General features: G+C 37.7%; 3 protein-coding genes across 10 annotated transcripts in view; 1 reads left to right on the top strand and 2 right to left on the bottom strand.

Annotated features, from left to right (window-relative positions):
- eif2d (eukaryotic translation initiation factor 2D) overlaps positions 1-1,389 on the bottom strand; it is a 67,289-nt gene extending 65,900 nt beyond the window's left edge. For both annotated transcript variants that reach the window (XM_085393758.1, XM_085393760.1), the window contains exon 1: positions 1,247-1,389. In XM_085393758.1, the coding sequence (XP_085249884.1) occupies positions 1,247-1,374 (128 nt within the window). In that variant the 5' untranslated portion in view covers positions 1,375-1,389. The remainder of the gene's footprint in view (positions 1-1,246) is intronic.
- Positions 840-10,815, top strand: fmodb (fibromodulin b). 4 transcript variants are annotated; one of them, XM_085393763.1, is made up of 6 exons: positions 840-1,400; positions 2,073-2,139; positions 2,229-2,299; positions 4,760-4,825; positions 8,265-9,157; positions 10,172-10,813. In XM_085393763.1, exons 4-6 carry the CDS (start codon positions 4,767-4,769, stop codon positions 10,321-10,323), a joined length of 1,104 nt encoding a protein of 367 aa, XP_085249889.1. In that variant the 5' UTR covers positions 840-1,400; positions 2,073-2,139; positions 2,229-2,299; positions 4,760-4,766; the 3' UTR covers positions 10,324-10,813. The 4 variants fall into 4 exon arrangements, with proteins under 4 accessions (XP_085249889.1, XP_085249890.1, XP_085249887.1 ...); XM_085393764.1 differs by lacking the exon at positions 4,760-4,825 and having other exon boundaries at positions 10,172-10,815; XM_085393761.1 differs by having other exon boundaries at positions 2,229-4,825; positions 10,172-10,814.
- Positions 10,816-11,887: 1,072 nt separating this feature from the next.
- On the bottom strand, positions 11,888-22,553 carry csf1b (colony stimulating factor 1b (macrophage)). 4 transcript variants are annotated; one of them, XM_085393766.1, is made up of 9 exons: positions 22,346-22,553; positions 20,603-20,722; positions 20,465-20,527; positions 20,181-20,351; positions 19,819-20,032; positions 19,589-19,725; positions 12,805-12,848; positions 12,675-12,712; positions 11,888-12,532 (listed from the first exon to the last, which is right to left on the bottom strand). In XM_085393766.1, the coding sequence occupies exons 1-8, from the start codon at positions 22,385-22,387 to the stop codon at positions 12,676-12,678; spliced, it is 828 nt and encodes a 275-aa protein (XP_085249892.1). In that variant the 5' UTR covers positions 22,388-22,553; the 3' UTR covers positions 11,888-12,532; position 12,675. The 4 variants fall into 4 exon arrangements, with proteins under 4 accessions (XP_085249892.1, XP_085249893.1, XP_085249895.1 ...); XM_085393767.1 differs by having other exon boundaries at positions 11,888-12,528; XM_085393769.1 differs by having other exon boundaries at positions 12,675-12,707.
- Between the last annotated feature and the right edge of the window lie 1,683 nt (positions 22,554-24,236).

Here is a 24,236-nt window from a genome sequence, read left to right as displayed (position 1 = left end):
TAAGATCCATCTTGTCATGAGGGATTTTTTTTCTCTGTCTTCTCACAGACACGCGTTTCCCTTTTTTGCCACAGGAATGCAAAGATGGGTCTGTAATAAACAATATGAGTACTCTGATGTGCCTGAGCAATGTGAGAAGAAGGCAGACTGGAAATTTAAACAAGTAGTTCATACTAGAGATGGCACGATACCACTTTTTTATGTCCGATACCGATACCGATATCATAAATTTGGATATCTGCCGATACCGATATGAATCCGATATAGTGTTTTTTAATCAACAAAACTGTTTTTTAAAATATCTTGCTGCATTTTGCAAGTCTGCAAGTTCATACTCTAGTGTAGTTGTTGTTTTAAACTTAAGCTATTCTGTTATACCTGTATACAAAAAAAATATTTCATAGTTCAGCAATACTGATCAATCTAATAAACTTAAACCTACACCATCCTCCCTATTCTGGTATTTTAAAGAGTACTTAGCGTAAATATTAAGCAACCTAACTAATAGGGTTCCAACTCCCAGCAACAACAAAAATAAATAAATAAAAAATAGGGAACCACCCCTCACGCGCCACCTCATGATGCTTAATCGACGTAATCAACCTTAATTTGATGCAGTGTGAAAAAAAATGCACAGAAATCAATTATTTTTCAAGAAATATTAAATAGATTCAACATCTTTCTTCAACAAAATTGCAGACTGCACAGATGGTACCTTCCCAAAGGAAAAAGTACTATAGCTTACTAGGGTATATATATTAGACTTAATAGTCACTATATACAGTAATTGACATCTATTCATTTTACATCAAATTAAAACTTTGTGTGTCAGATAATTATTTATTAAAAGCTAGACATTTTAAATGAGAATAAGAAAGAAAAGTATGTCTTTGTGCCCCCTTTTCCCAGTTAATGCCCTATCGGCCCCCCTGGCTAAACTTTGCTAGATCCGCCCCTGCACAGTTACCAGCGTCAGCTACGTAGAAAAAGATCCTGGAGTAGAAAGTAATATTAAATAAATTCTAACAACAGCTTATCAAGCTTAAACGTGCTGCTGTTGTTCAGCCGCTGGTTTCCTCTTTCTGGTGCAAAGTGGGCCAAAAACAAAGACGGACTCGCGACAGAAAAGCCGATCAGCTGATCATTTAAGCAGTTTCACGATTGAAGTAGCAGCCGGAGAGCGAGAGGCAGTCGCTCGTTAAGCTTAACGCAGGAATGCTTTACAAACATTCAGAGATGGACTTACACACTTGCTTTACTTCTCTCGGGGATAACTTTGTCGGAGATGAAATGCCGGGTTGCTAGCGAAGCTCCAAATGCTATCCAGACCACCACAGGTCCCGCATGCCACAGCCGCTCTATCACGTGATGCATACTGCTCCACGTGCTAACGTTCTGAGGTGAGTTACGGGTGTTGCAAGTTTTGTGAGGTGCTTTCGTGATATTTAATGGATCGGATTACATTTTTTATTTTTCTCCGATATCCGATCCAGTCATTTAGGTCAGTATCGGACCGATACCCATACGTAATATCGGATCGGTCCATCTCTAGTTCATACTTCAGTGAATTACTTACTTGATTTACTTTTTTTTATTCTTCCTTTTTCCACCCATATGGAAAAGATATATATAAATCTTATAAAGTTTGTATCTGTCTTGTGTGAAACTTGTATGAAAAGCATACAAGAGTGAAAACAGATATAAGATCCCTTGAAAAATTATATAATGAAACTTGTATGTTTTGGATGCTTACTAAAACAATATGTGAAAGTAATAAGGAAGTGGCCACTTTCATGAGTAAATCATATAAGTTTTTACTATTTCTTTTCCATATGGGCAGTGCAAACACATGATCCGTTCTGTAGCCTCAGTTTAAAAAAACAACAAAAAAAACAAAACAAGTAAAGCAATGCAGATCATACTCATATGACAATATTGATGTTCACCTCGATTGATAATATGTACAAGCTTAAACTGACACACATTTGCAGTTGCTCTGTGTCTTAAACAGACATGGCGCATGACGTTGGAGACACATGTGGACACTGAATGATGATTATTTCTTATTGCAGCCATATGAAAACTGAGCCCACCCAGACAATTAGCATCAATGAGTCCATAAACCATCCCTGGATTAATGTAAGCCTGAATCTGTTTATGTTACTGCTGCTTTAAAAAGATGTCTTTGAGATCTGGAGAACAGTTATTCAATATTTTGTTTCCTGCAGGAGTCAGTGGAGGTCCCTCAAACGCATGTTCAAACTAGTTCTAGGAGCAGGATGCCTGGGTGAAGGTAAAGGTAAGTGTTGGCACTCATGTGTATATATTTAGTACTACATCTTTAATGCTGATTTTTTTCCAGTACATTTATTGCTTTTTATTTAGGAAAATCATTTCCAAACAATGAAATCTGAATTCATGTATGGTGTGTAGTATTTTAACTGGTTGCATTTGAAAGTGAATGATGATACTCCAGCAAGAAGTAAGTGAAAGATTACAACGAATTAAGACTCAACCAGTCCTAATAAGGATAAAAACTAAATACACAACCATGTAGCATCCAGGCTGAATAATTTTTTCAACCGTTACCTAAATAACATGTATTAGAAACAAATGTTTTCATTAACTCTAAGGAAGGTAAATTATAGTATCAGTCTTTAGTCTGATAGTTTAATATAAACCTTCGTTCTTTTGTAACAACATTATTATTGTGTCTTTGAAATGATCAAACTTTGTGGTAAAAATCCATTAAGCTTTATTATTATTCATCTTTTTACTATGTAACATTACTGTATGTTCTTTAAATATGAAATTATTAGCTGTTCCAGAAAAAATGTTTCTTACTTTAAGGATTTTTTTTGTTTCCTAGCGGTGGTACAGTATATAGCTTTAATCACGCTCGCTTTCTCTGATTATGGGAAAATAATAACTGCTAATGATTCGGTACTAACTAAGCTGTTCAAGTTTCTAGATAATTTTTCTCCATAGCAGAAATTGGAAGCAGTAGATGAAGGAAAACAACAGTAAACCTTTAGATAAAGATAATAGTGCTGGAATATGGTAGGAAATGCTTGACATCGCTATTATACACTCAATCTTTTGCTATGAAATTTCTTTGTTTTCCTCTGAGGTTTTTTTTATGTTGTGTATTAAAATCAGTGGCTTCCAGCTTACTTGTAGTATTTTATATAAATTTTTTTGTCTTGTAAAATGTAAATAAAAACATTATTTCTGTCAAATAATGAGACTAAGGCCTATTTAAATTTACAATTTTTAACTATTGAAAGTAAAAATTCTCAATTTTAATTTGATGCCAGAACACAATTGAAAAAATTTGGTAAATCGAAAAGTTGTTAGCGCAACAGAGAACTTAAAAAAATATCCAAAAGTGGATAAAAACACCAGAATTTGCAGGGAAAAATACTTTCCTTTTGAATTTTGATTTTTAATGCTTTAAACTGTAGTAAAGTAAATCAAGGTAATTGCATTGACATATATGTTATTGGGTAAGAGACATTATATTGGTGAATCAAGTTAATGAGGTTAGTTATCTAACTCTAAACCCTAAGAAGACTCCCACCTGTGATGTCACTAGTGTCAGCTGATCTACTGTGGGAACTTGTAAATTAAATTTTCTATCCAGATGTTCTGTGTTCTGCGCGGTCCATAAATAGTCTGCGATGTATTTAGTCCTTTTTTACTCGACTGCGCTTTTACACTGCAAATTGCATCCACAGACATATTTTAAAGTCTTGCACACACATAAACCCAGATGGATATTTGAGGTGTGTCTTGCACAAGGACACTGGGATGCAGGAGCTGGGGGATTTTGCCACTGACCCAATGAATAGTTGACATCCTGCTATAAATCCTGAGCCACCACAAACAACAAGAATTTCTTGGGAAGGGGGGGCATGGCATACGTGAAGATTTGGTAAACAGTGAGGAATGTAAAAATGAAATAGTATTACTTAATATTGTACCACATACCCAGTTACCAAATTATATATTAACAAACAAAAAAAACTTCTGAGTAAATTCAAAAGATGATTTTTCGTAATTGTATCCACTTGTGAATGATTTTTCCCATAATGTAAATGTATTTACTGCACTAATGTGCAGTAAATACATTACTCAAAGGTCACACCTTGTGGAACTAATTAGGTTAATTGAAACAAGTCAGAGAAGAAAGTGTTTTTGAGCATTTCAAATGTCAACATGGGAGGGTTTCCCAGATTTGTGAAAGGCCAATAATTAGGCAATTTTAAAATAGCATTTCTCTTAGTGAATTCCAGGAATTCTTTACTTTTTAAACTAACTTAGTTACAAAATATGGCCTGGCCAAAACCCAGTTGTGAATGGACGTGATCTACAGGCCCTCGGGAGAAAGAACTCTGCATTAAAAACAGACACAATAAACTTCTGAAAAGCTTTGCCAGTAAATATAGTTTGTGGCAGTATCCACAAATGCAAGTTAAAATTGTACCAAGCAAAGAAAAAAATATATATAAACAAGATCCAGAAATGCTGGCGCCTTCTCTGGGCCCAAGCTCATTTATGATGGAATGAGGCAAAGTAGAAAACGGTCCTGTGGTTTGGCCAATTAAAATTTGAATTTTTGTTTTTTTTTTTTAATCATGGACACAGCACTATGCAGGGTAAAGATGAGAGGGAATGATTGTTATATTGGATAGTTCAAAAGCAAACATCTGTGATGGTATTCTGACATATTTTTCAACGAAGATTGTGCTTATTTCAGGAACACGATGCCAAACCAGATTCTGCACGTACTACAACAGCATGGCTCCATTGTAAAAGACTCCAGGTGCTTAGCTTACATGCCTGCAACCCAGACTTCTCACTCACTGAAAACACTCGGTGCATGACGAAATGAGTAATATAACATAGTAGGCCTTAAACCTTTGAGGAGCTGAATCTCATATCAAGCAAAGAATGTTTTTGAAACTACAGCAGTTGCTCTCCTCAGTTCCCAACAGCGTTGTTAAGAGTGTTGTTAAAAGAAGAGGAAATGCAACACAGTGGGAAACATGCCCGCGCCCCAGGTTATTGCATTTAACAAAAACTAAAGTAAAGCAACTTGTAAAATAATTAAACCATGGGTAACTAAAAAAATTTTTTTAAAAAGACAACTTAAACAATATTGTGCACTAACAAAAATAATATAGAGAAAAAGTGCTTTAGTTCTCATTAATTTGGCCAAATGTACCAACCCAATTAACCTCAGACAACATTAATATCTATACAGAACTTCTTATATTTAGCTCTTTACAAAAAGATTATTCACATTAAAATTATAAAAAAAAGAAAGTAAAACTAATACTGGAGCCAATAAAACGACAAAGCAATTATAACTTTGCTCTGCCCCAGCTTTTCTTAGGGATGTCCATGCTATGTTCTGTTTCTGTTTTCTTTATATTGAAGGTAGGACTTAAATTAGACACAGCACTGAATGGCCCCTGGGCCACTTCATGCCTGTTGGTTGCCTCTGATTACCCCTGTTATGTCATTGAGAAATAAGGTTCAAATTTTCAGCCAGTTTGATACACTCCCTATCAGAGAATAGTTTACTGTTTTATTTTTGCAGTTTTGTGGGAAATCACAAAAAAATTTATATTTTGAAGCCAAATGCAGATTTTTAACATTTATTTTTTGAATTTATATAAGCACTGTGAATGGAGTTTTACTGTAAATGCATTGAAACTGAAAGACCTGAAAGATTAAAAAAGAGTTTTTAAATTAGACATAACACTTAAAAGTATTTATTTATTAAAGTCAGATGTAAAGCCCTATTCATAGTTTGTGTTTTGCAAACCTTAGTTTAAGGATTGTTTTAATCACCATTATAAGATTAAACTTGCAGAGAAATACCAGAACTTCACTGATGTAGAGTGGAACCTTTGCTAGCAAGCTTTCCGGGCTCCACACATCCAGGGATGGAAAAGTCTAGATGAGCTTTGTGATTTCACGCAAATGTCATATCTGTGATAGAGCTCAATCGGAGGAACTGGCAGATATTCATTCAACGAAAGGGACTATGAGCAGGAATTCACACCAGCAGCTAATTTAGAATAACTAATTAACCTAACACACATTTTTGGAGTTTGTACTATTATTATGGAGATGTGTGGAGTTTGGAGTTTGTGGGTGCAAAAGGCCCCAGCCAGGCAGACCTAGAACTATCTTGCTGTAGGCAACAATGCCAACCACAGCGCCACTGGTCATGATTTAACAAAATAGCTGCAAAGTCACTGTTATGGTCGCTAACCAGCTTGCATCTCTAAACTGTTTGGAATGGTAGCATGCCCATGTTAGAACCATAGCATTTTATGTTAGGATTAAACTTAATGACATGAACTTCCCCCACATCCAACAGTTTACTGCCCTCAGTATAAAAACTAGTGTGTCCATATATACATGAAAATTAAAAACTGTTCTGCGGTCTTTGCCTACTCTTTCTTCCTCTAACTCTTTTAAGAATTCTTATTCAGAAATTTTCAAATTAGCATGCTTACTTCCTACTATTTGTATTCAGTACTGAAATTCATTTACAATAAGAAGTATCATATTTACCTGTTGTTGTCAGGTCACGAAGCAGAGAATGGGTCTGCTGAACATTTATTGTGTGGTGTGACGTACTCATGAGTGTAAGCCACGGTTAACATTGAGTCAGATGTTTTGGATTAAACACGACGTTCACATTATAAGAAAATACCTTCGGTTTTATTCAAATCCTGTTTTAATTCAAACTGTCTTTGTTTTGTACTCAAAGATACACAGAGAAAAAACAAAGCTGTTTATCTCATACTATCTAAAAATCTGGGTTGTATAAAGAAGATTAAAGTGAAATCTGGATTTTATGTGACAATGATTGATCAAGGCCAAAGTTTTCACACGGACATGGTTCTACTGGAAAGATTTTAATTTCTTTCACCAATATTTCTACTTTGGAGGTACTTTGTGATGAAGCATAGCCATTTTTAATTGATTTAGCAGAATGATATTTGATCATCGGGTCTTAGAAAATGTAGCTACTTAGTTTGATAGTTTAGAAAACGAGTTCTTTAGGGATAGAGCGTCTTGTTGTTTCAGAAAAAAGGGGAAAATCTTCCAAGTCTTTCCTGGAACGCTTCCCATCTGTTATCCTCAGGTTCCCTCATCTTTCATCTAAGATCTATCAGAATCAGAATCAGAATACTTTATTGATCCCTGGGGGAAATTATTTTCTAAGAGTTTGGTTAAGGTATGTTACGTCTTGAACCACTTCCATCTTAAATCAGCACATTGCCTCTCACTGTCTCAGAGAGGCGCAGAAAGAAGACTGGAAAGACACACACACACACACACATAATCCCTGAAACTCTGCATCCAATTTGGAGGAGGACATGAATGAAAAGGCCTATTCTGAAATCTATCCGCTGCCTGATAATGATGCACTTCTGTCTGCAGATGCCAGCAAAAACACATGTTATCTTTCTTCACCACTTGAATACAGTAATTGAGAAAAGTAGTGCTTGTAGGCAAAGATAGTAAAAAAATGACAGGGTTTGACATACTTTGTTGAAACATACTGCATAGTATATACTAGACAAAAACATACTGCCATTTAAAAACTGTACTTGAAATTATACTTAACTCTTCCAGTATTTCCAAGAAATAATGGCGCTAATTTAATTATCAAGGCAACAGTGCAATTCCATACCATAACCTCCACCCCAATTTTTCCATGACCACCACACCACAATAGTAAACATCAAGCCAGACTGCATGGCTGTACTAATGATAAGGCGTGACGCAGTAAAGGAAAACAAGGCTGTTAAAAAGCAGATGTCCATACTAGTTCACACATGGTATTGATATTTGCATAGCTGGAGGTGATATGTTGATGTGTAGATAGTGGAAAATATATGTGCACTAATGAGACAGAGTGGCTGGGGCCACAGGGGCTACAGCCTCAGAGAGAGGGGATTTACTCTATACCGACAACATTTTCCACTTATTCTGAGAAACACACGGGCAGCGTGAGCAAGGGAGGAAGCATCGTCTCAGATCGGCCAACTGGTAGGTATACTGCACCTACCTTACATTTAAAAAGTGGAGCAGGAAGAATGAGATCTGTCTGAAGTTAATACAGCAGCGTAAGTCAGTGTTAGTTGCCAATCATTTCCACAACGATCAGTGTTGTTAAGACTTATTATTACCTTTTCAACTACATAATTTCTCCCCGTTTTTCCTGGGTTTTTCAGAATGATCATGTGGACATTGGTGCTCCTCACAATAGGAATAGTGGATTTGGGTATTGGCCAACACTACAGCCAGATCCAGTGGCTGTCCCACCTGCGCAGGCGACAATGGCACGCTGGTTTGCAGGCTGAGGATGCAAATTGCCCCCTGGAGTGTAATTGCCCCTCAGTCTACCCCACAGCCATGTACTGTCATAGCCGCAACCTTCAGCATGTTCCCTATGTCCCCTCGCATATAAAATATGTCTACCTGCAGCATAACCAGATCACAGGCATCCAGGATGGGGTGTTTGACAACGCTACCGACTTGGTCTGGATTGTGTTATTTCACAACAAGCTCAGCTCAGACAAAATCGGCAAGAACGTCTTCAGCAAGCTCAAGAACTTGGATCGGCTCCTCTTGGATCACAATGACCTAACACACGTGCCTCCTAACTTGCCCACTTCAATCACAGACCTGCGACTTGGGCACAACAAGATATCAAAAGTCCTTGCCAGTTCATTCAAGGGGATGACCAACCTCACCACCCTTCATCTCCAAGCAAATGCCATAGAAGACGTTGGAGGTGTGTTCAAGGGGTTCAAGTCTCTGACAATGCTGGATATCAGGAAAAACAAGCTAAGGAAAATCCCTGACAACCTCCCTGTGAGGGTACAGCAGCTATACCTGGAATTTAATAATATAGAAAGCATTCCAGCAGATTTTCTCACCATGTATCCCAAACTGCAGTTTGTCCGCTTAGCTCATAACAAGCTGACTAATAAAGGACTTCCTTCCAATGTCTTCAATATCAGCACGTTGGTCGAGCTTGACCTGTCCTTCAATAAACTGGAAAAGATTCCTGTTGTCAGCATGAACCTGGAGAACCTTTACTTGCAAGGCAATAAGATTAAAGGTATGAGGACTTCTATTACTTTAAATTAGATAATGCCTTGAAATATTTTATGGGCACAGAAAGACAAAAAGGTTAAAAATAAGCAAAGAAGAGTAATGTGATTACATACACCCTCAGTGCAGAACTGATTTCCTGAATGTTGCAGGCTGTCTTTATGTAAGACTTTATGTAAGCTCTCCAGTAGTTTAGTGATTTTACTCAGCGAGACACACACGATGCCACTCATGCATATAAAGCGAGTGATAATACAGAAATCTTGAAGACTTTAGATGTAATGTTTAAAAGGACTGTGCTTTGTCCAAATATGGTTTGTTAGTCAATTTGTTATGCTCCAGGATGCCTCCAGTGGTGTAATCCTCTCCCATTGCTTGGTTGATAAAGACTCATGCTAGTTATCCTGTATGCTTCTTAGCTATATTACTCAACTTCATTCAAACGGTCATCCAGCTTGTATGTATATATCCACAAATGTGTTTATTTGGCTTATCAACTTCCTAAAATTTAATTTTTTTCCCCCAATCTTTAAATAAGAATCATTTAATGCCTGCATGTGATGTTCGGGATCGGAGCTGCACATGCAGCAAAGAGAACATTTCAACCACTAGATGACAGCAAAAGCAAGATTTTCAAACTGTTTACCAGTTATTTAAATTATTCCGTTGAAGCAGGAATTTTCCACGAACTGTCTCTCAGTCATGGTAGAAACTTTACGAAACACCAGATATCCTCACACTAGAGCTCTCAACAGAAAACAATGCAGGTTTTTTTTTTTTTGACAAACTCCAGAAAATAACTCTTTACTGACTCCATTTAAAGAAAGGTTTAGAGAAGATCTGCCCCTTCTGACACAGTCATACATTTTGGAGTTTGCACGGACTAATATGCATAGGTATATGTAGCAATGAGCTTGGTTTGGTAACACTTGTGGTGAACAGACATCATCAAGACATCATTTTTTGCTTCACATCTCAAAAGATGAGAGTAACCTATTTTCTCGCCCCTTTCCTCTTTCAGAGTTCTCCCTGAGCAGTTTCTGCAGTGCTGTTGACATGTCAAACTTCTCCAGGCTGAAGATGCTCCGTCTCGATGCTAATGAGATCAGTGCCAAAGACATTCCTGCTGAAGCCGCCTACTGTTTGCGACATGTTGCTTTCATTGATGTGTAGAGGTTTCCGAAATGTCTCTATCTGTAACACATGCCATGCTATTATGCTTCATTGCATTTTCCTTATATTACTCACTCTCCTCTTCATTAAAACATGATTGCATAATGTTTGTTTAAGCTGTTATGAAAGCTGTTAGCATTATTGAAATTATAAAACTAACCAAAAGGAAATACCATAGTTTTACAATCACATATCCAGGTGGCAGACATGTGGATGACAAAGAGTGAAGAGATCTGGTCTAACGAGTTACATCCGCTCAACTAATTAATTGGTTCCAGTTGTCTGGTAAAATGGTTAGTAATAATAGTGGTCAAGTATAATAGGAATATAATATAATATAATATAAAATATAATATGAAACTGCCAGCCATTGGATTTTTGCCTCCATCATGTGGCACCTGGTAGAAAGGAGCAGTAATTATCATCAATATGTTTTTGTGAACATTTTAAAATTATAATCAGTGATGCACACTGAGTAAAGCATTTACACTTTGTCTTCTGGTTATTCAGTCCATAGGACAATTTTGATTTTCTCCCTGTTCACATTTAACATGTGAAATTGTCTGGTTAAGTGTGTCTCTAATTAAATATGTATTCTACTTCAAATGAGCCGTGACTGTTATGTCTCACTGTTATCTAATTGTTTACTTCAGTTCACACAGTGACTTTTCAAGACCCTATTGGGCCACGTGACCCGTCAGAGTTTTTGACAACAAGTTAATTTGGTTTCCTCTAATTTGAAGGTAAGAAGCAGATGAGCTGGGAAAGAGGACTGTCAAAAGGTATCTCCACTTCTTCTAACTGATCTTAAGCAGTTCCCACATATTTATTGTTGAAGACAACTTGCCTTTTCATCTTCAACAGCTGCCTTTAATCCCTTGCAGAAAGGCACTAAATTGAATTAGAGAAATGCTTTACTTGTTTTGTAATGGTGCAGTGTCTTGGGATAAAGAATGGATCACTGCCATGCAATGGTGGTTTGCACTCTGATAAGCGGTAGCATGTGAAATTAAGTGTGTTATAGATTATGCTGTATTGCAGGTTGCAGTTGTTACTGCAGACGATGGGTCGAAGAGCTGTGTTTTCCGTCTCTGTTTTCTTCAAAAATTCATTGAAAACAAAACAGAGGCCAGCTCACATGCATATGCACATCCTTCGACGTGATTTACTGATTTGGTCCTCTCAAAGCCACATGCAAATGTTTCACTTTTTGGGGAATTGTCCAGTTCTTCTGAAAACCATTAAAGTATTTATTAACACAAATAAAACATTTGGCCTGACCATCATGGAGTAAATACAAGTGAATACAAGCAACTGACAGCATTAGAGAAACCCACGTGCACAAAGCCTTTCTGTTTTCTCAGTATTATAACCAGTTATTTGTCATTACCATGCAGTAATGATTGTAATGCGTGCGTATGAATAAATTGTGTTATTATTCCCACTAAAATCTGTCACCTCCATATGTAATAAAACACATTTCCTTTGAAGCTGCAGCAGTGATATGCATCTATTGTAATAATTTCCTAACTATTCTCGTAACCAACAACACATTATTGTACAGAAGTCATATTGAAACTGTTTGTACAGTTTTGAAATACTTAAAAAAAACAATCACATAAAAAATCGAATTCTCTTAACAAAAGAGCAACTATGTAAAGACTTTTTAGATTGATAAACTTTGCAAGTTTTTGCAAGAGAAAAAAAATTCCAACACAAAATGTACAACAGTGGACACTATGAAGTGGCTATAAATCCTTTAATGAGAACATGACCCGCTCTTTAGATGTGAATGTACTGTGTTCAGTTATGAACTGGACAGCTGGTTAGCTAAATAAAGTTTCAGCTGGTTATCGATGGTTAACTTTTATTACCAATACAGTGATTGAATAAAGTGACGATAATAAATAATTCTTGGAAATGTTTGGCAAATAACATTAAAAACATGATGTTAACTTGTAGCAAATAGAAACACATAATTCAACATACATAACTGCTTTAAAAAACACTTTTTTTGTGAACTTAAAAAGTTATCTGCAATAGAAAATGCATAAACATAATATACATACCACATTATTAACAATAAGCTCCATCTTTGGTCTCAGATCAAGCAAAGCTTCTTATCCAAAAGGTGTGCATGATACATTACACACATACTGACACAAAAACTCAGGTTCACAAGTGCTCTGTCTGCTGCTGCAGTGACTACCTGGAGAGAGAAAACAATACTGAAAATACATAAAGACATATGTGCAGTTATACTGCTGCACACAATGCATTTGTTTAACGCATTTAAACAGCTCCAGATGCTTAACTGTTAGCAATGCTTTATAGGCCAGTAGGATACTCACATTACTGTCCCTCAATTTCTATGTCCTGCAGGTCTGTGCTTTAATAAGACCACAGAAGCATGCTTTAGCGTCATTTCAGTAAAAAAACGCAACGTCAGTCTTTTTGCTTAATTAATCCGTATATTCTCACCTTGCGTTTGTTTGTAATCTTGATCCATAAGGGTTGTAAGTTTTCTGTATTGGGAAAAAAAAAGCACATTTTTTACACATCAACATATCTGAACACATAATACAAACAGTTGGACCTGTCTTTATTGAAAACACTGCATAATCACTCACATTGCCAGCTTGTAAAATGTGACTTATTCAAAAACTTCTTCAAGAAGATGAGATGCGTGGGTTGTTTGAGGCATGCAAAGTCTTGTTCATGGTTCACTACTTTTTTCAAGAAGGATTGCATTGTGAATCATGCCGCAATTGTAGAAACTTTCACAGAACTTTAGAAGAAATATTGTGAAGATGCACTTAGTAAGGCTACAGAAGTGTGTCTGAAAAGCTTGATGTTCATCAATTCACAATAAGAGAAAAAATGTCTTATGTGAGCAAATATAGGACTTACACAGTGCTATTTTTTATTTTTATTTTAAAAGGCACTACAGCACACAACAAGGCCTCCACCATGTCTCCCAGATGTTAGACATGGTGGAGGCACCGTTGTAGTTTTGGGCTGCTTTGCTCCCTTAGGGCATTGCGTCCATTGAGGGAACAATTCCATGTGGGAACATTTAAACAGCTTTTTTTAGGAGAAATAGAACAACATGTATTCACTGTTGTCTTAAGTCTTTTAAACCACTTTGAGCACCATGTAACGGAGAAAAGAAGTTTATATAAGTTACTGAAGCTCAACAGTTTGTAGCAGAGTATTTTCAGTCTTCACTGTGCTTGATTGCTCATTATGTTCAATAAAGACATGAAAAGTACAACTCTTTGTTCATTATTAGTTTACCTTTAAGATGAACTAATATCAGACCACATTTTTGTGTGTAGTCAACACAGAAATTCTCCTAATTCCAAAGGGTTCAGAGCTTTTTCTGGGAACTACAATGTCAAGTCATAAGAGATAAAATCAGTTCCACTGCTTGAAGTGGTCTTGTTAGAAGGAGGAGAATAAAGACTAACAGAAAAAGATACGTTTTTGATTAACAACCCCAAGTAATGAAACACACCAAGGTTCCTGTCAGTATGCAAAACAGTTGCGAAGATTAGCTCTCACTTCCTTTTTGGCATCCTTCTAAGTATGGCCAGAAGTTCTGTTCCAGTTGTGGAGCACATTCCAAGATGACTGTCCTGGGAATATTTTTAGATATTTCATCGTGATCCACTGTGACAGTCAAATTTGGTAATTAGAAGAACATTAGAAGTTCAGCCTCCCACTTTTCAACAGACAACAAATATTTGTTCAAAGCAAAAAGAAAACAGCCAAAATGTTATTTTGCTCCCTAATGGTTAAATACCACATTTCATGCTTCCCTTTCTGAAACTTGGTATTATATGTGGCACCATGGTGCAGTGGTTGACACTACTGTGTGCATTCTCTCTCTGTGCCTTATTAGGTACTCCAGCTTTTTCCCACAGTTCAAAGACTTGCTCAGTTAATAGGTGATTCTTGGCTGTATCTGTTTTTCTGTCCTGGACTGGTTGATCCAAGGTTTAACTCAACCAAATGACATCTGGGATAGGTGTCATTTAGTGCCCCAAATGCTTTGAATTGTGGCAGCTTTTCTGCTCTTTCATTTTGTAAAGGAAAGCCCAGAAGCTCCTATGCAAAAAAGGCAAGTAAGGAAGCACTGAAGCACCTGTCTTTGAACTTTCCTTTACTGAATTCATCTAACTTTTTTGTGTCTACAACTGAACTTCTTTGCTTTTAGTGTGACTGATTGTGCCCATTTTTTGTGGTGTTGCTGGCATAATTTGGCATAAACCTCCTTAAACTTTGAGAAATAATGTTTTCATGAATTGCTGTATATATCTGTGAGATAACCTAAATATTTACTTCAGTCCCCTTAGACCCAACACCATTGATTAAGAAGCTACTATTGGCTGCTCCCTTTTTCATATGTGGTTACCGCAACAGGCGGCACTGCATTTTACACTGAATAAAATGCGATCGTGGCTCAAGAGTTGGGAGTTCGCCTTGTAATCGCAAGGTTGCCGGTTCAAGCCCCGGCTTGGACAGTCTCGGTCGTTGTGTTCTTCAGCAAGACACTTCACCCGTTGGTGGTAAGAGGGCCCGATGGCGGCAGTGTCCAGCAGCCTCGTTGCGCCCCTGGGTGGCTGGGGCTACAACGTAGCTTGCCATCACCAGTGTGTGAATGGGTGGATGACTGGTTGTATAAAGTGCTTTGGTGTCCTTAGGGACTAGTAAAGCACTATACAAATACATTCTTCCTTATGCAAACCCAAAGATATGTGTCTATAAAACACAGGAAAAATGCTAGCGAAGGTTACTAATGATATTCTGATGGGCTGAGACAATGGAAAAGTCTGGGCTCTTTCCTAACTTCAGTGCATCATTTAATATGGTTGAACAAACTTTTTCCTACAAATACTAGAAGATACTGAATGTGCTGTGTTGGTTGCGATCATATTTGTCTGATAGATTACAGTTTGTATATACAAATGGAGAGTCGTGAAGTTCTACAGGATTCTTCCCACATAGCAGATATGTCTGCCCCGGTTCGGGTGTCAAGGCGGCACTGCTGGCTGACTTCTGGCATGTTAAGTGCTATGTCATCCACTTATGGGCCAGGCCTGGGTTAGATGGCACTGTTTATGTGATGGCATGCCACATCTGGCCCAATTGTGGTTTGGTTTATGTGGCCCAGGGTCATAGACCTGGCACTTCTGACTGACTGGTGACTCATGGCAGGGTGTATGTCAACCAGATGTGGCCCAGGTCTGGCAATGATGGCACTATTTATGTTCCTATTTTATTATTTTAGTTAGAAGACCCAAATCCCAAATGTTGCAATACTATACTGCTATGGTAGCCAACGTTTCAAATGCAGTTTTGACAGGTTTGTGAGTGTACACTTTATCCAAAACCTAGTGAGGGTTTACTCATGCTTACCACTAGGTGGCTGTAGCTCAGGACGTAACCCTACTAATCGGAAGGTTAGCGGTTTGATCCCTGGTTTCGCCAGTCTGCATGTCGAAAATGTGAATGTGTATGAATGTAGTTAGGAAACACTCGCTTTACAGAAAGTGTTTGATTGGGTGAATGTGGCATCTTGTATAGAGCAAGTACAAATACGCTATATAAGAATCAATCCATTCACTGTCTCAACAGAGTTCCGGCTTCTTACTTTTGCACTATTATGTTCTGGCACATGTTGTTGTTACATGGCTTGATTAAGGTACACATTAGGCTGACATCTGGGACCAGAGCTGAAACTGTTCTGGGCCAGTACAGGACCAGCAGTGTGTCTGTAACTGGCCTTGCGCTGGCCCATGTGTGGGCCACCTCTGGCAAACCAGATCTGGGCCACCAAAGGGCCGTCATTCAAGCACATGAATGGCCCAGATCTGGGCCATTGCAATTTCCGCTATGTGGGTTAGGCAACACTATTAGAAAACACTGCATTCATATCAATTGCTGCCTAATTGTTACCCAGTTAGCTTAATCAGAAAAGCCAGACCAGATTAAAAATGTGTCTAAACAGACCCATTAAATAAATCACTTCTTTCATTTATATCATATAAAAATTAAGAAAATCCTGTGTTAGAGAAAACTAAGTAATAGAGCTGAAAACATCACATTTTACCTATAGGCTGGGTTGTTCTAATCATCAATCAAATGTCCTCAAAGTTCTCTCACAAGCCTTCAGCTAATCCAAAATTCTTACTTAAAACTAGCTGATATTTTTCCCTAATATTAACTTATCTTTATTAGATACCAGTTATTGCAATGTGGGTGGAAACCAAACTATTGATGAAGCCCACACAAAGGTACAAAGAGAACATGGAAAAGCCACAAAGGCCACAGCTGACTAAGGGTTCAAATCAGGAACCCTCTTGCCACCCCTTTTTAAAATCCAGAAATGCTATTTAAATCTTTGATCATGCGCCATCACATCTTAACAACTTCTTGTACCCTATTATCCTAAGAGAGCACATTGTTCTCCGAATGCAGTCTTACTTGAGGTTCCCAAAAGTATAATGGAAGACAGAGCTGTAACCTGTCAGTCTCCACTCCAGTGCAAACAGCACAAACACTTGGAGAGAGACACCCTCTATACTTTTATCATTAGCTTCTAAAAGTGTGTAAAACAAATCCTTGTTAGGTTACTAGCACCACATTGCTGGAAAACAGATGTATACTTCCAGGTTATATTATTGAAGTGGCTTATGCAAAAACGGCTATTTATCAGCAAATGTTATTACAAAAAACTTTCTATGCAAATTGGCTACAGGAGACTCCCAAACAATAATGCAGGACAGGATTGTATACACATAAAGATACAACAGCTGTATTTTCACGTATTTTACATTAAATTGATAAAGTTGAACGATACTGTGCAGAAAAATTTGAGTATACAAGTGCTACACAAAGCTTCTATGTGTGATACAATATCTTTTCCACCTTCCAAACTTCCACTATTACATTTTCAAATCCAATCTTACTGCTATAAATTAAAAAACGCCACTGCAGCCTCCATGCTCCTCAGCTGAGTAACTTATAGTCTTTTTACAGCGATTTATTAGGTTTAAGGCTTTGGGAATGTAATGTTTATGTTACTGTCTATCTCATCCCTGTAGACAAAGCAAAGCTACAGTAGATCTTAGTTCTCAAGTGGTGAGTGGTGGCCCAAGGTAGGTCACAAATCATATTTACCAGAATTGTAGCCAAAATGATCTTTTGAAGTCAAACATATTTTCATTGGATTTTGATCAACTTGAGGAAGACTGTTTTTGAGAGACATTTTGTTTAGCTTTGGTTGCTAAAAACAGCTGTATGTTTGTCTCCTGTTTGGATCTTTATTTATGCAGTTGGAGGTTTGAATCAAGCAAAGCTTTACATCAGAACTACCATACTTTCTAAAAAGTGGACAGAGCATGCTTATATTACTGTTTACAACAAAGCTATAGTTTAAGCCATGTGGCTCAGCAAGCTATGACAGCCTATAAAATCCTTGAACATCTGACTTTATTTTCACTTTATTTGCCTTGACAGTTTTTTCCCCAGTAAAACATTATAGAAAAGCTGCATACTGTAATTAAACAGCCTACACTACAAACAGTATAAGCACCTTTAAAATGAGGCATGGTGATTTATATTCACTAATCTACAATTCAAGGTGAAATAACTTTGCATCCATGTATCAAAGAGGTTCAAAAAAGAAAAAAAAAAGCTGAACAAGGTCCAAGCTCCAAAATGCGGTTAGTTGGTTAAAAATAGCGTTCCACAACTGTCCAACACATACAGCACTTCACTGAGGTTACCAGTTGTCAATGTCAATGTTTCTGCACTCACCGCCAGCCATGCAAGATCCCTAATAGTCTGCTGCATGTACTCATGTCACCACATGTAATTAGCTAAACAACCATGCAAAATCATTAATTCCTGGAAGAGAAGTCAGAAGTCAGTTCCACTTTCTCATGCTGTCTGGTCTCTTTTCATCTATTTGTCTTTTTTTTTTCCTTTTAAATGCATTAGCTGCAGCATTCAGTGTAATTTCTGGTACACATTCCTTATTTGTTTAGCAATTACTGGTGAGTGTCACTGCCTAAAAACCTCAGTGTCTGTCTGATGTTGGATTTGATATCGGACATCAAACATCAAATCTGAAGTTGGATTAATCAATCTGATTCTGAATCAGCTTCTTAGTAATAATTGTCAAATCAAAATACTGATAAGAATTACATATGGACTTGAAAGAGCTACTTAAATTAATACCATTTGTTTGCCTTTATCCTATCACTGTGGAGGTCTAATGTGACTGTAAAATTCTCTGCAAGGATTAATAAAATTGAGTCTGTCTAACATGACACATGACGCTAAGCAAAAACATCTTTGTCAACTATCATTCCAGTTTTAGACTCTCCTCAAGAGCTAAACCATTCACGGTTTTCCCTTGAGTATACATTCTTGACAGCTGCTGCCTGTAAGAAGCAGAGTGCTTTGTGACCATGTTTGATTTCCACACAGAATCAATGTAAAAACAAAACGCATGTCGACTGCAAGAAAGCTATAGAGCATGGGTGGCCAAACATTTATAGTTCTGGGCCAAATGCAGAAAAATATGTCGAGTCTTAGGGGGGGAAAAGCCTATGTATTTCACACTTTTGTGCTTTTGTAACTTGAGAGACAATAAACCTTCACTGTAAAGTATTTTATCTCTTTTGACTTAAACGCTGTTCTGTTAGAGGTCTTATTAGCATATTATTGTTTTCAGTGTTCTTAGCATGCCATTTCATTGCTTTGCTTTATAGGATTTCTTATTAAACTTTGTGTGTGTGTGAGAGTTTTTAATAAGCTATTCAGCCTTTTCCAAAATGCATTTGTTGCATTTTGAAGGAATGAGTGAAGGTTAAAACCAGCATTATGTTAAAGTCATGACTTAGAGTCTGTGAATAAAGTCACTATAGATTGTAAGCCTCAGCCAGCTAAAAATCAGTGTACTCTAAATCATTCAGCTTCTCAAGCTATAGCTGACTGCACTAAATACCCTCAAATCCATAAATGCAATGCTTGCATTTGTGTATTTTTGTGCATGTGCTGCTGCAAAGTAGGTGCCAGCCTACACGGTATTTATTAGTGAGAGAGGGCCGGTGCTTCTGCAAAAAAGGAGTGCCCCGGAGAACAGAGCTGACTGCCAAAGTCTACTCATTTGCAATATGACTTGAATGCCTGGCTAACTTGACAAGGGCACATGCGATCTTGTAAATTAAAACAAAAACAGAAGCTCGGATACCTTGTGTGTGATGAGGCAGTAGAGAGTAAGAATGAACAGCAGTCCTCCACAGATAGATGCGATGATGAAACCCAGCTTGTACAGGTCACTGACTGGTTCTCTCTGAGAGCCCTGCACAGAATCTCTGTCATAACTGTCTGTAGGAAAGGACACACGATTTGTGATCTCTGCAGTTGCCGCAGACATCTGAGTGTTTCATCACAAACTACCCAAAAAATTGAGATTCTCACCTGTAAAGTGTTGTGTGATTGACTCTGTGTATAACTCTGTGTATAACTCTGTGGTAGAGCCAAAGGTTTCTGTGTATTCATGCTGGCACCTCCAGTCAACCGGTGCATCGCTCGTCGTTACCAGCTCCCAGTAAACCATTAAGACTTCTAAGACCTTCTGTAATGCATCCGAAGGAGACCCTCTGTAGAGCACTTCAAAACTCTCTGGTTTATCCTGAAGCAGATTCGAAGAAACAAGTATTTCATATGTCTTTAAGGTACTGCAGATTCATGTGCTCACACTATTCATATGATTTGTCATCTTCATATGACATTATAAAAGAAACAGGCTGCAAGTTCAGCATTCGGAAACTCACGCTGACCTCAATCTCTTCATTAATCCAAGGCACACATTTCTGAGAATAGATGTTGAGGATGAGCGCCCTCAGGGACTGAACATAGCCATCATTTACTGAACCCCGAATGTATTTGAAGTGGGTCGTAAGGAGCTCCAGTATCCAAGGTAATGCAGCTTTTACAAAGCAACATTTGCTCTGTTGGAAATCAGAACACAAGGTAATAAACACGAAAAGCACAAACCAGTTAATGGAAAACCTAAATCAAAGGTGTTTGGGGAAAAACAGTTGCATAAGGTTATATTACCCACCAAACTCCTCCGTTCTATGAATGTGTAGTTTATTGAACACCCACTTCTTAACTGGTTATCCATCTGCGGAAACAACAATTGCAACATCTCAGCCTGGGACGTGCAGGGTGATTGCTTTAATGTTGTTTCAACACCTACCAGTTGCCTAACTGTCAGCAGGTGTTCCCTAGTGATGGAGTGTCTGCATGGGCCAGGGACCTCAGCCATAGTCAGAGGGAAGCTCAGGAACATTATCATACACAGACACTTTACCTGCAACTAACACAACCACATAGTGTATTCATGAGAACTACAAAAACCCATTAGAAGTACTATCTGTAGACTAAAAAAACCCACTCAAGCAGACAGTCCTTGTAGACAGTGTGAAAAAAAAACCTAAACTGAATAATACACTCGAAAAAAACAACTAAACCACAACAACATTCTGGGCAGCCTTTCCTTAACATTTCAACATGCATGTACTCCTCACCCTGTAGCAGTCCAATTCAGTGACCCCTCCCAAGTTGTGCTAATCTAAAATTATTTCCAAGAAAAGAATAAGTTCAAAGCAAACCTAAGTTGAATTTCCACCTAATTGAGCTATAAAAATTTAACAGTAGTAATTCTTTCCATCCAAAATATCTACATTCGAAACGTAACAGCAATACTTTCTTTCCAGAAAACACAGTGTTTGTGTTTAACTGCTCTACGCCGTCATCTGGATCTCAGCTCAGATAAAATATCAGGTTTCAGATTGAGTTTGAGAGGAATGCATAGTGATTCCTTGCTGCAACACTACTAGTGACTGATGTTTAAGTAAGTGTGGAGGACTGTGGCGTGGGGGTGGATAACCTCAATTTTTGGTCAAATACTGCCCTCTACCATGGAAGCCTAAGCAGGGAGAACAATGTGCACAGGATCCAACTGTAGCTGATGTATGTCTGCTACCAAGCACCTTTTGGCAACAGTAACAGTCAAATGGGCTCCAGATGGAATTAATGCTTCCACTAAGGATTAAAACATGGTGATAAGCACATGTTCTTCACACTAAAAGCTAAATGATTACACAGAAAGGCATTTCATAGGTACCTCTTTGACTCACTTGGCTCCTAAAGTTTGATGCAGCTTTTGCAATAAATAGTCAAGATAGAGGGAAGTGAATGAAACAATAAAACAAGATTTATTTGTCTCCAGTCAACTTCTGAGATGAATTAAGGTAAATGGTAAATGGCCTGTATTTATATAGCACTTTTCTAGTCCCTAAGGACCCCAAAGCGCTTTACATATCCAGTCATCCACCCATTCACGCACACATTCACACACAAAAGACAATTCTTTGAAAGCCGCAGAGACAAGAAATAATCTTTTTATATTTGGTTTTCTGTTCCTAATACAATTTTGAGCTGTTGAGTTTAACTCTTACTTGGTTTTCTGGACTACAAAGCACTAAATCAGTGCACATGGCAGGAAAGAATTATTGCCAGGACCAGGAGGAAAAATAAGTTCCGTGCCATCAAAGTTTTAAGTTTGATGCTTTGATGTAGATTTAAAGCAACATGCTGAATAATAATAACAGAGTTACTTTTACAGTAAAGTGGGATGGTACGTTAAAGACTAACATGCCATACTAATAATAGTAACCAGCATAAATACTTAATGATTAAATTAATGATATTAAATAAAACTATTAATGGGACTGGTACTTGGCAAATGCAGGAGCACATGATGTAAATGTCATCTATCACATGATTAATTTTCTCCATGGTGTCCAAGATATCTCTATGTAGGTCAGCAAAGAATGATCAAGCAGATAACTTCATATAGAGACTAACGCAAGCATTGCGCTCAGTGTAGTAGCGGTGTTTTTGAAAAAATTCTGATTAGAGAAATGTTCTCACCTACCTTAGCTTTGCTCTGAATCAGCGTGGACACAAGGATGGTCATCTGGTACGTGTTTGACAATGGAAAACACCAGACTCCTCTGTCAGACACATTGAAGCAAAGAGATCCTTTTCAAAAATTCACCTCCACTCCACCGAAAGGAATCTGTTATTAAGTAAATTTGACACTTCGTCATGTGGCGCTGTTCTTCAAAGCATTGCTTGATGTGTTCCCCCTCTACAGTGTGAGTTCAAACTGAGACTGTTTCAGCTGATGGACAGCCCTTTTAAAGACCTCCCACCTCACTATGTGGGACAAGATACACATTCCTGAGTCTGAAGACCAATGTTTTGGGGACTACAGATCAATTGACGTTTCTTAACAATTTCATTTTTTTGTATTTTAACATATCTGACTAAAACATTACATGTAAATATTAAAACTAAACGGGCAAAGAAAATTCTGTGAGCTTGAGGTGCATACTAACATCTGTTCTTGTCGAAATGCTTGAAGCGGGTTGAAAAGTGATCATAGTTTTTCCTCGGGAAATACAGGCTGTGAGTGAGTGGACCCAACTGAGCAAATGCGAGCAAAGAAAAACAAGATGTTCTGAGCACTCAAGGAGAATTTTTCTGACGATCATTTGGGGCAGAGGTTGTCAGAAGCAGGTGATGTTTCATGATGCTTGAGGAATCCAAAACTCCTTTTTAAAATAACGTCACATTTTTCCAAGCCCGAACCTAAACCAAGGGAGAAGCACATTCACATAAATGCTTTTATGAGCTCTATTTTGAAGGGAAAACGAGGAAGAAAGGGAGAAGAAAAAAGAGTGGTTCGAAATTCAATGCCACGGGAAGATTTTACATTTTTCTCACATGCTTACATCTAATGTCATAAACGCCTTCCTCTTCCTGCTATCAGCCTGAGAAATGTACTGTCACTTTATACAATTCAATCAGCATTGGAAAGAAACCATTTAGATTAAGAGACGCCCTCCCCATCGTCTTGGAGGTGGCCCTAGCCAGAGTTATTATAGTTTTGTATTTTTTCAATAGTTTTTATTTTTTTTTATTAAATTTTGACTTTCAGCTTTTCAGATTAGTTTCAGTTAGTTTCCAGATTTTCTTGTTTCAGTTTAATTTTTATTGTTTAAAAATGTTTAGTCTAAATCATGTTAGCTTCAGTTTTAGTGTTTTATAATTATTATGTACGGAGAGCATATGCCAGAGGCAAAATTCTGGAAAAACAGTACATGTATTGGAAGTGAGGAAGCCACTCACTTATAGACAACCAGAGTCTCAGCAGAAACGTCCACCAAAGCCTCAGCAGGCAAGTAGTAAAATCCTTTTTACCAAATTAACAAATATTAAAACTGAGATAGCTTGAGCTACCCAATAAAGGTTCATTCACTGTCCTCAGACCAATCAAGTTTGCCAATTGTGAATTCACACCCCATGGTTATGTTGTCAGCCCTCTTCTGTAATAATCTAAACTGTGGTGTGTTAAAACACAGCAGGCCAGACAGTCTTCACTCATCACCAGCCAACTTGCTATATTTTCCTCACTCAAATTTAATCTGCTTCCCGAACATTAAAATCAACTGGAAGGTTGAAGCTGTTTTGACTTACTGGAAAAGATCCAGCATGCATTGCCAAGGCACGAGTACAAGGGGACAAAACAGGACCTCTGTGGAGCGATCTACAGATTTTAAGTCAAGGGTTTGAAAAAAAAGAAAAATTGGGCCAGTTCCCAGAACTGTTGGGCGCTGGGGGTGGATACTTTAATCTTTATTGACTTAGTTATGGTTGATCTTGGAAGAATGCAGTATAAGTCCCAGTTTTCTTTGGTATGGTTTTTTGAATGATTATGGCTACATTATGCTTTACATGAGCTACTCTTTGTAGGCTGAAGT

The sequence above is a fragment of the Rhamphochromis longiceps genome, linkage group LG20 (genome assembly GCF_057381845.1).
Source record: "Rhamphochromis longiceps isolate RC_006_pf linkage group LG20, R_longiceps_female_GT1.1, whole genome shotgun sequence".
NCBI lineage: Eukaryota > Metazoa > Chordata > Actinopteri > Cichliformes > Cichlidae > Rhamphochromis > Rhamphochromis longiceps.
This window is presented reverse-complemented; position numbering and strand designations above follow the sequence as displayed.